Source organism: Acinonyx jubatus, chromosome A2 (genome assembly GCF_027475565.1).
Source record: "Acinonyx jubatus isolate Ajub_Pintada_27869175 chromosome A2, VMU_Ajub_asm_v1.0, whole genome shotgun sequence".
Taxonomy (NCBI): domain Eukaryota; kingdom Metazoa; phylum Chordata; class Mammalia; order Carnivora; family Felidae; genus Acinonyx; species Acinonyx jubatus.
The window spans coordinates 143,182,717-143,200,031 of record NC_069383.1 but is presented as its reverse complement, the minus strand read 5'-3'; the positions used below and the strand labels follow the sequence as shown (position 1 = coordinate 143,200,031).

General features: G+C 43.1%; 1 protein-coding gene across 7 annotated transcripts in view; it reads left to right on the top strand.

The window, feature by feature from the left end:
- The window catches only part of CACNA2D3 (calcium voltage-gated channel auxiliary subunit alpha2delta 3), a 1,033,852-nt gene that overhangs the window by 557,494 nt on the left and 459,043 nt on the right, over window positions 1-17,315 (top strand). For all 7 annotated transcript variants that reach the window (XM_053220354.1, XM_053220357.1, XM_053220355.1 and 4 more), the window contains 3 exons: window positions 4,086-4,217; window positions 12,429-12,489; window positions 12,582-12,732. In XM_053220354.1, coding sequence (XP_053076329.1) covers window positions 4,086-4,217; window positions 12,429-12,489; window positions 12,582-12,732 — 344 coding nt within the window. The remainder of the gene's footprint in view (window positions 1-4,085; window positions 4,218-12,428; window positions 12,490-12,581; window positions 12,733-17,315) is intronic.

The following is a 17,315-nucleotide window of genomic DNA, read 5'->3' as shown; positions in this document are numbered from 1 at the left end:
CTGTGAATAATAAGTTGACACTGAATGGACAGGGACATTGGAGAAAATGACCATGTGACATGGAGCTCACTGTATTGAGCAGAAAACTGGGCATTGACACATACATGAGGCATTAAGGGAAATGAGTTTAGTCCAAGTGAGAGCCTTGTAGGTAGGACCTATCAACAGAGATTGAGAAGAATGGTAAGCTTGTAAAATTATAATGCAGACGTGAAAATCTGAACTGTTTCCATTAAAAGGATCTTTCACTAGGAAAAAGCCCTACCCATATGAAACTCAGATTTTAAAAAGAACATATACAAACCATGAAATATGGGTATATTATGTAGCATAATTAAGGGAGTCTGAATACATGCAGGGGGTTGAGTGGTGGCCTCCGGAAGATATGCCCCAGTCCTGACCTCTAGTACATCCTGCAAATGTGACTTTATATGGGAACAGGGTCTTTGCAAATGTAACTAAGTGAAAGATTTGAGATGAGCTCATCTGGAGTTTAGGGTGGACCCTAAATCCAGTGACTGGTTTCCTTAAAGAAAGAGATGACACAGAGGTACACAAAGGGAAGGCTGTGGGTAGATGGAGGAAGACATTGGAGCGATTGTGTCTATAAAGCAGGAAGTACTAAGGGTTGCTGGTGACCACCAGAGGCCAGGAGAGCAGCGTGGAACAGAGTCTCCCTGAGAGCCACTGGTAGGAACCCAATCTGCCAATTCTTTGATTTTGGACTTCTGGCCTCCTGAATACTTTTCTTCTGTTTTAAGTCACTCGGTTTGTGGTAATTTGTTATAGCAGCCACAGGAAACTAATACAATACATTAACCTCCTAAGAAGACTAGGGGTGGAAGTGAAACCCACGCTCAGATTAGTCTGAGACTCCTGAAGAATGCTAAATGAGACAGAGAGGGAGGGCTTTTCAACAAAGTTAGAAACAAAACACACACAAGTAGAAGGGAAACCTGCTTAGGAGGATGCTGTTGTTTTTGCAAGTGACCTTAAAAAAGCACACCCGCTCAGCAGCCATAGAGGGAACATCTGGCTGGGATGTGGCCCACAGTGTCATGTTCACCTTCTCCTCAGTAGACAGTGGAAGGATCTGAGGACCTGGGTAAGCAGGATGTGATGGGTGGCACTGACCCTTTGGGCTCTTTCATTTCTGCTCTCTGCCAGTGATGTTGGGAAAACCATTTTTAACTTAAGTTTTAGTGTCTGTTTTAACCCAGATATTTAGATGCAGGCCCCATTTTATAACGTTAGCATTTTCCTGTTTCTTTTCATCTCTTAGATGATGAATAATGGACAGCAGTTCGAGATTTTCCCTTCTATTAAAATTGCTTGCTAAGCAAGATTGTGAAATCAATATACTGTGATTGTTTTACAAGCCAGAGGACATGTTATCTCAAATATTTGATCAAATAGGTGTGTGTAACACAGCCCTCATTTTAACTAGACCATATTCTTTAGTGATTCTCCTGCCCTTGTTCACCGTGCCCTGGGAAAATCAAAGCCCCCTTTTCTTAAAGAGGCATAATTTCAGAGCAACATTTAGTGTCAAAATGATTGTTGAAATAACCTCTGACCATCACAATTCTTTTTGCATTTCTGAAGGTGCTCACAGGTCCCCAAGGGGCAACCCTAAGTTTCTAGGACCACCTTGGGGTATGAGTGGTCTTTTACTACCCCCAAAGAAACCACAGTCAAGAAAAAAGAATCTCTAACTGGAAACTGTTTGACAGCTTAACATGTTGAGACAGTGAGTGAGGGAAATGGAATTTTTGCTTCTAATTGTGGAAAGTTTTTATATGATGGCAACATAATTGAGGCCATTGATGGAGGAGGCAAGAACCATGGAGTTTTCAGTGTCATTATTGTATTTACATCTTTGTGGATTAATTTCAGTGGCTTTTGTAACAAGGAGTGAGTCACAGTAATTATTGTCAAGCTTGTACAGGAGCAAAAAATTTTCCAGGATTGTGAGGATAAAGTCTTTCTCAAAATTACTTTGTGGTAAAAGGTTGAATTGGTCATTTTCACTCTCCGAGCCTATGATGTGATTTACTATAGTTTATAAGAGTTTGAGCACTTACGTTGAGGTGAGATTCAGAATCCCACTTGTCTATGGAATCTGGGTAAGCAATCTGAAAGAATAAGACAGGCTGGAGGTAAGACAATACAAGACACCATGTCTGCCTGCTGGGTTAGGCGCCATTTTGTGGGCTCTTTCTCAGACCTCTTCAGATGGGCATCTTGGGGGCAGCAGTCTGGCAATGGGCAGGCCACTGTGGAGGAGGGATGGGGTGCACTGTGCCAACAGTGAGTTTCCTTGTCACTGTACCTAATTCACATGACCATTTCTAGCATTATTTTGCTAATTGGCTTACTACGCAACTTGAGGACTAGAGTGACCAAATCTGTCTTTATCCCCCTGGTGTAGAATGCAGGAATCTTTGGAATAAAGATGCCATGGTGGGATTTCTGTGACTTGGGTCCCACAGGAAGTTCTGTTGAGGGTGCTGGAATCCAGGTGAATGGAATTGCTCCATTGATGAATTTCTGAATGCCTTTTGCTGCTGTTTGTCGTCTTCTGTAGATTTGTTTAGCCTTTCAAATAGCCCTTTAAGATGTGTATTCTTATCCCATTTATAAATCACAGATCAAAAGCTTTGTCACTGATGAGTTGGATGCTTTTAGGAAAGAACCTAACTTCTTGGTACTCCGTTTCTACTTGTGGAGCATGGAGGTTACTAATGGCGCCTGTCTTGGAGGGCTGTGGTAGAGGCAATGGGAGATGAGCTAAGTACGTGCTTGCACCACGGGAGAGACTCAGTAAAGATTTCTGCTCCTTCCCCTCCTCTTCCTCATCATTAACATGCTCACCCTGTTGTCATTCTTACGCTCATCATGCTGGGACTGGATGGTGATCTCCCCTCTTAACAGAATTTGCTTTATGTGGCATCATTTTGAAACTGGATCTTAAGAAGTTTAAGAAAAAGTGGATGGTCACCAAGCATCCTTAGTGATCCATCTTTCTTCAACCACTATGCCAAAAAAAAATACTTATTGTCCTTCTTTGCCTTTGCCCTTAATTTTTATCTGTGGACAGAAGGCAAAGAGTTAGCTTTGGGCTGCCAAGGGTGAAGAAAAGAGATTTATTCATGGGATCACAAGGGAAGAAGAGTAGACGGTTGTGATGAGCAACCTTTGTTTTATTCATCTATCCATACATTCATCTCTTTAAAAAAATTTTTTTAATGTTTATTTATTTTGGAGAGAGAGAACAGGACAGAGCACAAGCAGGGGAGGGGCAGAAAGAGAAGGAGACACAGAATCTGAAGCAGGCTTCAGGCCCTGAGCTGTCAGCACAGAGCCTGACGCGGGGTTCGAACTCACGAACCGTGAGATCATGACCTGAGCCGAAGTCCAATGCTTAACCAACTGAGCCATCCAGACACCCCCATCCATTCATCTCTTCATGTGTCCATAAATGTCTGGAATTTCTGCCATGTGCTGGTCAAAGGGGCACAGCAGAAGACCACATGAAATGGTTCCTGCCCTCCTGGAGTTCACCATTTGCTGAACAAAAGAGGTAGAGAGATGTAGTTATGTAATTGCAATTTATTTATTTATTTTTAAAAAAAGCAAACTTCTAAGTCAGAGGTGAAGAGAATTGGAACAGGACCATGTTGGCTGAGGTCATTTCAGTGAGAGAAAACACATTTTTCCTGTTTTTATTGCTGGGTTCTGACCCAGGAGAGGCAAAAGGTGGAAAATAATGCTGAGAAGGTCTCTCTCTGCTTTCTCAAGAACTCTGTGCTGTACAAGGTTGAAAGTTACAAATAAAGGGATGTATTTTTCAAGTAAGGAGTCATCAATAAAGGCTCCTGGGTGGCTCTGGGGGCTTGGGAAGGATGAGGAATCCCTGATGTATGGAGTTCCCAGGAGCTAAATGTTTGGGAAGCTATAACTTTCTTCACAGCTTCCTGTAAGATGAGTCTCATGCTGCTGCTATCTGCCAGCTCCAAGGGACACCAGCCGGGGTTCTCTCTCACTTTGGTTTGTAACTTTCTCTTCTCTCTGTTTCTTTTCAGACCCAGCAATCGTCAATGGGGTTTATTGGTCCGAATCCCTAAACAAAGTTTTCGTAGATAACTTTGATCGTGACCCGTCTCTCATATGGCAGTACTTTGGAAGTGCAAAGGGCTTTTTTAGGCAGTATCCAGGTGAGTATCCCTGCCTTGAGAATTATGATTGAGATTAATGACCCTGTGATATTTTTCTTTCATGTTCAGGGTTAAATTTTCCCCCTCCCATTAGGAGAAAATGAAAGATTAAATTCAAATCTGTTATATCTATTGTCATGGTCCAGATAGGCGTGGTAGCATGGCGTCCGTACACACACACAGGCATTTAGATCTGCATGTGGTTTCCACATCTTTCTCAATAGGGCAGTTCATCGAGCTGCACCAAAAGTGAGGAGTTGGGGTGTGAGACACAGCATATTTGATCTTTCTGGACAAGAGTTTGCTTTATTACTATTACTACTACTATAGTTACTATCATCATTGTTATTACCATGGAAAGGAACAAGTCATAATTGGGCTGAATTTTAAATTCTGACCAAAGGGGTAAGAAATGGAAAATGTGAGGGGCGCCTGGGTAGCTCAGTCGGTTCAGCATCCGACTTCGGCTTAGGTCATGATCTTGCGGTTCGCGGGTTTGAGCCCCGCGTCGGGCTCTGTGCTGACAGCTCAGAGCCTGGAGCCTGCTTCGGATTCTGTGTCTCCCTCTCTCTCCACCCCTCCCCTGCTTGCACCCTGTCTCTCAAAAATGAATAAATGTTTAAAAAAATTAGAAAAAAAAAAGAGAGAAATGGAAACTATGAACTGAAGTTTCCCCACTCCAGAGCTGACTTCCTCGGAGGAAGAGCTCGGACTGGCCCAAGCACCGCCGATGGCACCAGCTCATCTTCAGGGCCGCCAAAAGCACCCTCAGATGGTATGTTCATCAGAGTTTGTCCATCATACCTTTGGAACAGGTGTTCCTGAGGCCTCCCCAGACCTCCACTTTGCAATAAGAATTTAATTCTGGCTTGGTTTGAATTTTAATTAAGAAGGGAAGTTTTAATTTTGCTCACAAGTTGTGAAAACAGGACTCGAGGCTGCAATTGTGCCAACATCACAGCTGCAGAAATTAACAAGCTCAACCTAAAAGAAGGAAAAAACTCCCGGCATAATCTTTGAGCAATTAAGTGGAGACTTTTATGTTTTCATTAAGTAAGACTAGGCACCTGATGTCTTCCCACTTTGAGGCACAGAGACCGCCAGCCTCCGCCTCGAGGAGCCGTTTTCCCTGCACACAGCATCTGTCCCCTGAGACTTGCCTGCCAAGTGACTGTTTTGCCGATTATTCGACATTTCCCAAGAGTTGTGTTCAGCGGGGCACACGTGGTTCCTCCTGGAGCTCACAGAAATTTAAACAATAAGCATCCTAGTAAAGATAATGTTATAATAAACAGTAGTCTATTAAAGTTCCAGTGTCACCAAATTGCAATCTGTTTTGATACACTCAACAGAGAGCAAATTTAACACAGATGTTGCTGAAAATAAAGCGTGGGTGAGGGCTGATCCATAGATGAAGCTACAGGGACCTCTTACCATCTTACCACGTGGTGTTTGGATGAGGGTGGAGTCGATAAGAAGAAACCATAGATCATCTTTTGTCTCCGCCAGCAGGAAGTCCTTAAACTATGGTCATGAGGAAATTTGAAAAAAAAAAAAAACGGGGCGGGGGGTACAGTAGACATCTCAGGCTGCCATAACAAAATACCACACACTGGGTGGTTTAAGCAGCAGGTGTTCATTTCTCATAGTTCTGGAGTCTGGGGAGTCTAAGATCAAGGTGCTGGCAGACTTAGTTCTTGGTAAGAGCCCTCTTTCTGGCTTGCAGATGGCTACCTTCTCCTTGTAGCTGCACATGGTAGGGAGCCAAAGCTCAGGTATTTCTTACTCTTCCTAGAAGGGCACTAATCCCACCGTGGGAGCTCCATCCTTCTGACCTCATCTAAACCTAAGTACCTACGGAAGGCCTCACCTCTGCATACTGTCACACAGGGTCATGTTAGTTTTCAACCTATGAATTTGGTGGCAGGGACAAACATCCAGTTCATAACAAAAGGACATCCTCATGAAGGGTGTATCTAACAGGGGAGATGAATTTATGTACAAGGTTTTTAATCAGTCAGAGCCATCGACTCAGAAATACTTACCATGTTTGTGACATTTGTGGCAGAATTTTAACTTTGTAAAATTCCTGCATCTTTTCTGTGCTAGTAAAGACACGAGTCATGGTCCTATGGTGTTTCACTGCCCTATTAATGTCTTGCGGTCACTCAGTGCTTGGTTCTGAACAGAAAACACACCTCTTGTCTCTTGGACACAAAATGATTGTTAGAAGAATGACTCATGGACATTTTTTTGCTAGGATTTTTTATCTTCAGGAAACTTCATTCCATGTTTAGAGTGGTATAATAGTATGAATCAGTGGTAAGTCTGCATGTTCTTAAAGAGAAGGGATATTTCTTCATTCTTCATTCAGTGTGTGCTGAGTTCTTGTTTTGTTCCAAGCACTATGAGAGGCTAAAATGGTGAACTTAATAGAAAAGGTCTCTGCCCTCATGAAGTTCCCTCTTGTGGGAAAATGCATTCCTCAGGATTTTGGTTGCAAGTGACAGAAACTGCATTCTAGCTAGCTCCAGCAAGGAATACATTTATTGGCTCAGGTAACTTGAATTCTAGGGAATGTGCTGTTTTGAGACATGGCTGGATCCAGTATTCAGCATTGTCATTTGCATTTTGAATCTTTCCTTCCCTCTTTCCTCTCCACCTTCCTCTATTCTGACCATGTTTCACTGGCAGGTGATCTCCTAGTGATGGAGAATATGGCTGTGTGCTTGCAGGATTATTTCTCACTATGGTCCCAGAGGAAGAGAGAGCATCTGTCCTAGTGGCTTAGATGTAAGTCCAAGGATTATTCTGGTCTGGGTCACATGCCCACAGCCTCAAGTGAGGGAGACTGGACAGTGGTAGGGCTAGCCATCTGAAACCATGGGGATTGATCAGGATTACATTACTGTGGCCTCGCTTGATGGGGATCCCCAAAGGAAGTAACAGGGAACATGAGGGAGACAGACAGGTGAACAGGTCATGATGGTACAGTGTGTTTAATGCTAACATGGGGGAAATAGAAGGTGCTAGAGGATCACTAAAGAGGAGGGCAGTCTCAACTTCTGTAGGTGGGAGCATGGAGTTCTCAGAAGGGGGATTTTAGTCAACATCACCCTAATAAAGTACCTGGGATGATGTTGTCTCTTTCTGAATAGATTTACACAGGCCTTTACAAGTTCAGTGTAGGGCCTTTAGCCATGTGGCAACACTTCCATGCGCTGTCTTTTGGATGATATAAGTGTTCTATATCTATAGCGCCTGTTACGGTAACCAATGGCCACATGTGGCTATTGAGCATGTGAGATGTGCCTAGTGAAGACAGGGGAACTAAAATATGAGTTTTATTTAACTTCAATTAGCTTAAATCTAAAATTAAACAGCCACATGTGGCTAGTAGCTGGCATGTTCAGCTGTGCAACTCTATGGGTAAAGACTTTTGTAGTCTGATACCCAGTTTCCAAGGTACTGGCCTACCTTTTAGTTCCTGTATTACAAAAAGGTCTCACTGAGCAGAGAGAGAACTCTGGTTAGGCTCTTCTGAACAGCAACAGCCACAACAGCAACAAAATACAGATAACGGGTCTTTGAGCTCTGCAGGATTTGTTACTCAGGCCTTATCAAAGCTCTGCTTATTTCATTGTCATCCTTGGGCGTCTTTGGGAGTACGGTTAATATTAATATAATATTAATATTAATGCTGATCATAGTGATAGTGACCATCATTTATTGAGCACTGTCCTAGGCATCTATACAAGCATTGTCTGGTTTAATCCTCAATAATTCTATGGGCTGGAGCTACTATAAAATGCATTTTACCAATGAGAAAGCAGACCAAGGGGTTAACTGACCAAGCCACACCAGCAGGATAGGAGGGAGTTGGTAATGGTGTTAATATTTTTAGCACCTCTTTCCTGCTTTGTTCTTATGGCAGTTCTTAATCTATAAAATATGAATTCTGGCCTGTAATCCTGAGCCATCAGGCTTTCAATCCCCATCTCCTTTGCTAAGATATCTGCCCCAGGAGGACAGAGACGTTTGGCTATCACTCTGGTACCATCATCAACAATAACATAGTGTATAGGTGTTCAGTACATATTTTTGACTGAATGAATCACTCAGTGGACCAAAATCTACCAGACATATTGGTCTCATCACACTGTTAGTAGCAGCCCTGCCTCTTCAGATACAGTAGAGTTACTGTCTCTCTGAGAAGCTGGTCACTGGCTATAGTCAGTGGGACACAGTGACTAAGTAGGGAACTGGCATAAATACATTACAAAGCTATGCTCCCTTTCTTTTCTCTATTGCTTCCCTCCTCAAAGTCTTCCTGAGCCAATGACTACATAATTCCTTTTATCTTGAGCTTCATCCCCCAACCAACCTGGGTGGGATCCCAAAAGGCATAGTGGCAATTCCAGAAATTATATAGCTCATGGGGTGCTTCTTGGCTACGTATCAATTTCCTGGTTCTCAAAGATTTAAGATGAGCCAACTGTTATTTCTCGGTGATTTAAAGTTCTTTGAACAGTTTCAAAATATCTGTGTGTACAAAAAATTATATACTGAAAAGTTGATATATCCTAGGGGAGATAGTACCAGCTGAGACAGGGTTGCCTGGTGTTTGCCTCCAAAAACACATTTTGTTTTGAGATTGGGAAAGGAAGGGCTCAGTGGTCCAATTAGTTTGGTAAATGCTGCCTCTGCTGAGCCAGTTATGGAGATTCAAGATGCTATAAACAGATTAAAGGCCCACGGCATCCATCCCATGGCATAGAAACCAGTTTTACTTTTATTCATTCAACTCATGCTGACATCCCAGAGGACTTCTCATAGGACATCTTCATGTAACGCCTGTGTAAGGAAGAACATGGTGACGTGGCATTTGGGAAATAAGTCCTATGGTCATAACTGGCAATCTCAGGAAAATCTTTTGAACTCTGAGAGACTGGAGTCCCTGCTATGAGTTGAAAATTTTGACCCAAGTGCCAGGTTTGGGCAAGATGTCTCCTCAGTGCTCATCCAGTCCTGACTTGAGTCAAGTTATGACCTTTATTGTTCTACCTTAGGCCACTATGCCTAGAACTGTCTCAAGGTACTGTCTTAATCCCCACTCAATGTATACCTCACGTCCTGACCGGGAAAGGCCTGGGTCTCATGGGTCCTGCTGCCACCCAGGCTCCTTACCTTTGTCAGAGACATTCTCTATGCACAGCCATACCAGAATTCCTCCGGTTCCTTGAACTTGACATGCTCTTTTCAATCTCAGGACCTTTGCACATTTCATTCTTTATGCCTGGGATATTCTTGTTCACCCTGTGGCCACCACTTTTGTTTTATGAGTCCTACCCATATGTAGTGGGTTGAATAATATCTCCCTCCAAATTTATGTCCTCCTGAAGCCTCAGAATGTGACCTTACTTGGAATTAAGGTCTTTGCAGATATAAATAAGTAAGTTGGGATGAGATCACACTGAATTAGAGTAGACCCTAAATCCAGTATGACTGATACCTTTATAAGAGGAGAGGACTGACACAGAGGGAAGACAGGGGCAGAGATTGGGGTGATGAAGCAACAAGTCAAGGATCACCAAAGATTGCTGGGAGCCAGCAGAAACTGAGAAGACACAAGGGAGGGGTTTTCCCTAGGCCCTGTCGACACCTTGATTTTAGACCTCTATCCTCCAGAACTGAGAGAGAGTTCTTTTCTGTTGAGCCACCCAATCTTTAGGACTTTTGTTATATCAGCTCTAGAAAACTAATATACCATCATTCTGCTCTCAATTTGAAGAAGATCCTTCTTCCCATTAGAGATTGGAATCCCCTTTTGTACACTAATGTAGCCTCAGGCACTTCTCCTTTGTGACATCTCTGGTTCCTGGGATTTCTTATCCTTTGCCAGCTTCCCTGCCCAGCATGAGGCTTCCTGAGGGCAGGCAGGGGCCAGCCTGTCCTTCCCAGTCAAGGCTCTGGGGTTGTCCCATCTGTTCCACTTTCCTTGGAATTATATCCTTTATAAGGTTTTCCCAACAGACTCATTTCATGTCAACTTTTTCAAAAAGCACCTAGTAGGGCAGTGCTTGGAATTGGAAGGAGTTACAAGCCCACGTGCAGGTGCAGGGGAATGATCTCAATCCAAAAGGAGAGCACTGAGTGTCATTAATCCCTTCCCCCAGGCCCTAGCCTTAATGCTGGAACTGTAAAACGAATTACACATTTTCTTGTCCCAGTGGGGCACACAGAGATGGGGCTGAGATGGGGAGGAAGGACAGCAAAGTGGGAAGGAGTGAAGCAGGATCAGACACAGTCCTTGTCTAAGAACAGTCACCACAATTTAATTTGAGAAACGAACATCCGCTGAAGGTCTACCATGGGTCAACATGTTATAAAATAATTATCTTTATTTGGGCTAAAACCAACTCTTTGTGAAATTATAAATTGGAACATTACCTGGCCTCATCATGGGTAGAATTTCAGTGTGTGTTAAGACCATGCTATCCTAACTATACTTGGCTTTACACAAAGCAGTGTATCCATTTTATTTTATTTTATTTTATTTTATTTTATTTTATTTTATTTTATTTTAAACGTTTATTTATTTTGAGAGAGAGAGAGAGAGAGAGCGAGCATGTGCAAGCAGGAGAAAGGCACAGAGAGAGGGAGAGAGAGAATCCCAAGCAGGTTCTGCTCTGTCAGTGCAGAGCCCAATTTGGGGCTTGATCTCATGAACCATGAGATCATGACCTGTGCCAAAATCAAGAATCAAACACCCAAATTACTGAGCCACCCAGGTGCCCTTCCATTATATTTTAAATAAATTGTGTTTTTGTCCCTTGGTGTGCAATATCATGTCAGTTTTACTTTACCTTCATTGCCTAATGACCTTCAATTGGCAGGGGCTTCTCATACTTCTGTTTTCTGATTTGGTACAGGAAACTCTTTACATTAGGCCCATTTGTAGGTGGGACATGTAGGTACAAGGAGAACAGAATAAAATGATTTTTGGGTAACAAACGGCCATCTCATGGTTTTCTGAGTAATAATTTGGGAGTGTTATCTCAGACACATATTATTATTTCAGTGTGGTCCAGAAAGTTGGCCATCAGTAACTGGAAAGGAGACTCCCACTGCTACCATCTGAGTCAGGATTTCCTCCTGTGAAAATCAGTTTTCTCTTTTTATTTTCTTAACTCTAATGTCTGTATTTCAAATCCATTCCTGAGCAGCATTAATGGTTGAAAACAATGATTTGCTATCTTATTTTTAGGGAGCACTTTTCTTTTTAAATCAAATTTTATTCTTAAAAACCAAGTTGTAAATAGAGAATGTTAACCTTGGATGTATCCCGACCAGTCTGCAAACCACAAGATGAAGGATATGGGATCCTATCTTACACATGGGGAAAACTCCCCAGGCTTCAAAGCCTGAAATTCAAACTTTGTAATGCAGCATAATTAGGACCATTTTTTCCCATTTCAGTTGTAGAAAACCAGGCCAGTATTCCTGATGGTAAATACAAGAGTAAGGGGAAGACAGGCCTGTGTATATTCTTTTTTTTTTTTTTAATGTTTATTATTTTTGAGAGACAGAGCTCGAGCAGGGGAGGGGAGGGGCAGAGAGAGAGAGGGAAACACAGAATCTGAAGAACTATCAGCACAGAGCCCGACGCGGGGCTTGAACTCACAAACCATGAGATCATGACCTGAGCCAAAGTTGGACGCTTAACCAACTGAGCAACCCAAGCGCCCCAGGCCTGTGTATATTCTAAGATGGAAATGTATCGAGCTCCTACCTGCCGTGCTACACACATTGCGTTACCTGGACCCAGAGACATGGCCTGACTCTGCCCCGAAGTCTATGAGTGATGCTGCTAGGTTCAACAACTTGCTGGACAGTGAGAAATGACCTTGGCTAATTTCATCATTAACCACGGGAAGGGGCTGGAGTCCTGTCCTTCCCTGAGAGACAAACGTTACTGAAGATGTCCCCACTCTCCAGCAGGCCTTAAAGCAACTGAGCTAAGGCCATGTTTGCTATAGTGTTCTAGCCCTGAAGCACCTTCCCTGAGCCGGTGATGGAGCATGTGATGAGCTGGTCATTGCATGTGATTTTTCACCCTGTCTGTTCAATCAGCAAAGCAGAGCAGCCTTGAAATGCTATGAATAAATATTTGGAGTTCCTGGGTTTCTCATAACTCTATTTTTCTTCTAGGGATTAAATGGGAACCAGATGAGAATGGAGTCATTGCCTTTGACTGCAGGAACCGAAAATGGTAGGAAATGGTCAAACCTCTTAGTTACTTTTTAAAGAGAACTTGTGGAGAGATTCATAATTCATTTTTTGCTTAATTTTCCCCTGACCTAGGTACATCCAAGCAGCGACTTCTCCGAAAGACGTGGTCATTTTAGTGGACGTCAGTGGCAGCATGAAAGGGCTCCGTCTGACTATTGCAAAGCAAACCGTCTCATCTATTCTGGATACTCTGGGGGATGATGACTTTTTCAACATAATTGCTGTGAGTGCAGCTGTTTTGTGCTTTCTCTGCACTTTGGGTTCATTTGATCTTTTAGCAGCAACCGGTTCACATTCTCATTGCTTTTGTACACACAACATTAGAAGTCCTGCCCGAGATGAGGACCAGTTAGCCCCATGTGAGCTCCCTGAATCACGATGTTGGAATGGCTTTCAGAGTCTGGGAAAGCAGTCGAGCACATTTCCTCTCCTCACCTCGCACTCAGGCACTGCCATCTGGAAGAGTAGCACCAGATTTGGTTTTCCTGGGGAGCCAACCTTTTCAGAACCTTGGGGAATTAGGTCTTGCAAGATATTCCTCAGACGGCTAGTGGAGATTAACTTTAAGCTGGTTTGGTCTGAAGACCATGATAGGAATACTAATCATGATGACAAAACAACTACGCTGTAGAGAGCTGTTTAAGTCTCACAGAACCCTTTGTCTCAGCTTCATAAACAAAAGTGCGTTTCTTAAGTGCATACTGAATGCCGTTCGCTTACCCTTCATATTTGCATGGTCTTTTGTTCCTCACGGCAATTTTAGCATGGTTTTTGCATTTTCTCCGATGAGGCTGCTGGGGTTGCAAAGGTCAGTGACTTGCCCAAGGTTATAGAACAGGGAGGTGGGAGACCCGGGACCCAAACAGGATAGTAATAACATGCTTCCTGGAAAGGAGCAATGGCTTCTGAATTCCATTTCCAGCTCTTTTTCCTCTTCTCCCCAGTTCTCTGGTGTGAGTCTCATCACGCACCTTATGTCCCTCCTACTCTTTTTCCAAAAACTATAGCCACCACAAGCCTGCTTCTTTTCCCTGAGTACTTTACCAGGAGCTCCTGCCTGGTAGTCACCTGTGCTTTGCCGCACCACCTCTGCCTAGGACACTGAGTGGCTGCAAAAGGCAGTCAAGGCAGCGTGGTGTGGTGAACAGAGTGTGTGCTTTGGGGTTGGGACTTAGTTTTGAATAGTTCTGTCCCATACAGCAAGCTGCACATCTTGAGGCAAACTGTCAGCTGAAGCTTGAGTAATCATATTACCTGCAGAGTTGCTGCCAGGACTACCTGAGCTGGGGCACAGGAGCCGCCTCCCCCCCCATGGCAGGACATGAAAGAAGGGGTGTTGTTTGACAGGCTCCAAGCATGCCCTTGCTGTGGTCTGTGTGGCTTCCCCAGGCTCCTGAGCAGATGTGTCATCATGGGATCCTGTATCTAGGCAGCCTTCTGCATGGGCACAGAGCCTACTTTTATTGGCGAGGCAGAGGGCACGGGTGTTTAAATGGCACTTAAATGGCTCGAATTAGTGTCCTGCCCGCATGCTTCTGATGAGACTGAGCAGGAAGGCACAACTGTGGGCCACCATGATTTGTAGCTTCAGATTTTTAAAAGCCCTAAAGAAGAAAAGGAAGAGAAGGAGAACAATAGATTCCATGGGAGCAGGGGTTAGGCTTGTTTATTTATTCAACTATACCCAGTGCCCGAGACAGTGCCTGGCAAATAGTGAGAGTGTAAATACTGCTGAAAGGATAATCCCTGCAGCTGCCTCCCCCACCTTATGCCAGCCCTCATGAGTGTCCCATGTGGGGGATCTCATGGGATCTTTGCCCCAGCTCTGGGCACAGAGGAACCGACAGGTAGAAGCTACCATCTAGGGATGCCCGGGCAGCTCGGTCGGTTAATGTTCAACTCTTGATTTTGGCTCAGGTCATGATCTCATGGTTCATGAGTTTGAGCCCCATGTTGGGCTCTGTGCTGTCAGCATGGAGCCCGCTTAGGATTCTCTGTTTCCCTCTCTCTCTGCCTCTCTCTCTCTCTCTCTCTCTCTCTCTCTCTTTCTCTCTCTCTGCCCATCCCCCACTGCCCGCAGGCTCTCTCTTTCTTAAAATAAGTTAATAATAAGAATAATAAGAATAATAAAAAGAAAATACCAGCTAGAGGTCACACAGCCAGAAAAAGTGGCCCAGTAAAAACTCAGAAACTGTCTGGCTTTACCTCATCCTGCTTCCTGAGCAGAAGTGAAGAGATCATAGTTGAGTGACTCAGACATCTTGCTGTGAAATTCTATGGCCCCAGGGCACAGTTCTTTAAGGAAACTTTCAGACAAAACTTTGGGTTTCTAAATTCAGAAAAGCTACTCTAGTTACCAGTCTCATTGTGAATATGCAAATGTAGCCTGATCCCCACACATCCTGAAGCATTTACAGATAAGAAGCAGCTAATTTGGGACTATCTTTCTTATTAATCTTTAATTACTCATTACAGAAGTATCAGAAATTAGCATAATAAGAAGTGCTAACTAATTACATTGTGGATCCTTTATCAGTCAGGATTTATTGTTCTGTTAACAAAACCAATCGATTGAAATAATCTCTGTAAGTTCATTAAGATATACAAACAGTGTCAACCCAATAATGAAGACGGAGTGATTAAGATAATTAAAAGCAGATATGCTAGTTATTATAGAATAGTTAAGGAAGAAAATTAATTAATTTTTTTTTACCCCAAATTGTCCCCTTATATAAAGAAACCCATTAGAGGTCCCATTAACCCTCACTGTACATCTGCTTGTAAGTTTTCAACATAAATGATCAACTTCAAGACCATTTACATAATTATTTGGACGATTAGGAAGATACTCTGAACTTTTTTATTTGAAGCCTCGATAGTAAAATTGTGAAGGCTGTCCCCCTAAGGGGTAAGAGAATGGATCAAATTCTTTAGTGAATTTATATTAAAAGCCCCGGGGTGAGAAAAGGAACCACTAATTAACAGTGACTTTTACACGTTGATTGTTTTATTACAGGCAACTTATGTAAAAATTTTAAACAATCAGAAAAGTTGCTATTCTCTTGCTGTTTGCCACATATTTCAAGTTTTTCCAAGTATATGAACATATGTAATTTTCCCCCAGCAGTAGAATCCTGTTTTCCAGAGTGCTCAGCAACTTGCTTCTATGCTTGTATTGCAAGCAAGTGTATTTGAAGAGCAGAGCATTTCATCACCCTGTAGTTGACATTAATTATTTCACCAGTCCCCCTTTGCTGGACGTCATGCTGTTCTGGGTCTCTTTTCTGCTCAAGAGTCTGCAGAGAGCGGACTTGGGCATGTATTCTTGCAGGGCTGGGTGTGCTTCTATTGAATAATATCTGGAGGTGGAATTGCTGCACCAAAAGGCATGCATATACTTAGGTATTACGAGAATGTCCACTAAGCAGGGTCTTATAACCGTTACACACTTAGAAACTGCACAGGCATACCTTGGAGATATGACGGGTTTGGGTCCAGACCACTGTGGTAAAGTGAATATCGCGATAAAACGAGGCAAATCTTTGGTTCCCCAGCGCATATAAAAGTTATGTTTACATGACAGTGTAGTCTGTAAGTATGCAATAGCATTGGGTCTAAAAAGCAATGTATGTGCTTTAATTTAAAAGTACTTCATTGCTAAAAAATGCTAACCATCATCTGAGCTTTCATTGATGATCCCAGATCACCATAACAAATATAATAATAATAAAGTTTGAAATAGTGCGAGAATTACCAAAATGTGACAGACACAAAGTTAGCAAATGCTATTGGAAAAATAGCATTTGCCCTGCAGAAAGTTGCTACAAACCTTCAGAAAGTAACCTTGTGAAAAAAACGCAGACTCTGGGAAGCACAATAAAACAAGGTATGCCTTTAGTACTCGGCTCCATCTGCTGTAACAAAATAGCATAATGTGGGTAGCTTACACAACAGAAATTTATTTTCTCACAGTTGTACAGGCTGGAAAGTCAAATATCAAGGTCCAGTAGGGTTTGGTTTCTGTGAGGCTTCCCTTCCTGGCTCGTTGACAGCCATTCACCTTCTCACGGTGTGTGTTCCCGGAGAGAGAGAGAAAGAGGGAGCCAGCTCTATCCTGTCTCCTCTCACGCAGGTGCCAGTTACGAAGCCCCATCCTCATGACCTCACCTAGCCCTAATCCCCTCCCAAGGCCCCATCTCCACATTGTGGGTTAAGGCTTCAACATGAAACTGTGGGGAGGGCGCACAAACATTCAGTCCATGACGCCAACATTTTGAGAGTTCTAAATAGTGGATTTGTAACTGGCAAACGTCCATGTTCATTCCCTTGAATTGTCTCTGTCAATACTAAATATGTTTCACCAATGTTGCCTTGCCACATCATGGTGGTGTTCTTTTCCTCCATTACCTTCGGTTTCTACGCTGGTAAAATTGCTCGAGTAAGATGGTGTATGTAGGTTTTTCAGTCTGTTGAGAATGGTTACTTGCCTCCGCCTAGAGGGAGACCCTACTGCAGATTCTTGTACGTGCAGGACGATGGGAGGTTTGAAACTCCATCCAGAATGCCCCGCAAATCTGTTTGAGTGCCCTGTTCTTGTCGGCTGGAGTCCATTTATGGGAGAGGACATGATCATTTCACCTTTCATTACACTGTCCGCTTTCTCCTGCTCGTTGGGTAGATGTTTGAGGAGACATTTCAGAGTTTCAGAGAGAAGTAAAGAATACACTCTTGTTTTTCAGTGTTGGAAGCCCATGTGCATCCTAGGTATTTGTTTATACAGATCTACTTCATCGTTGCCCCTTGGTT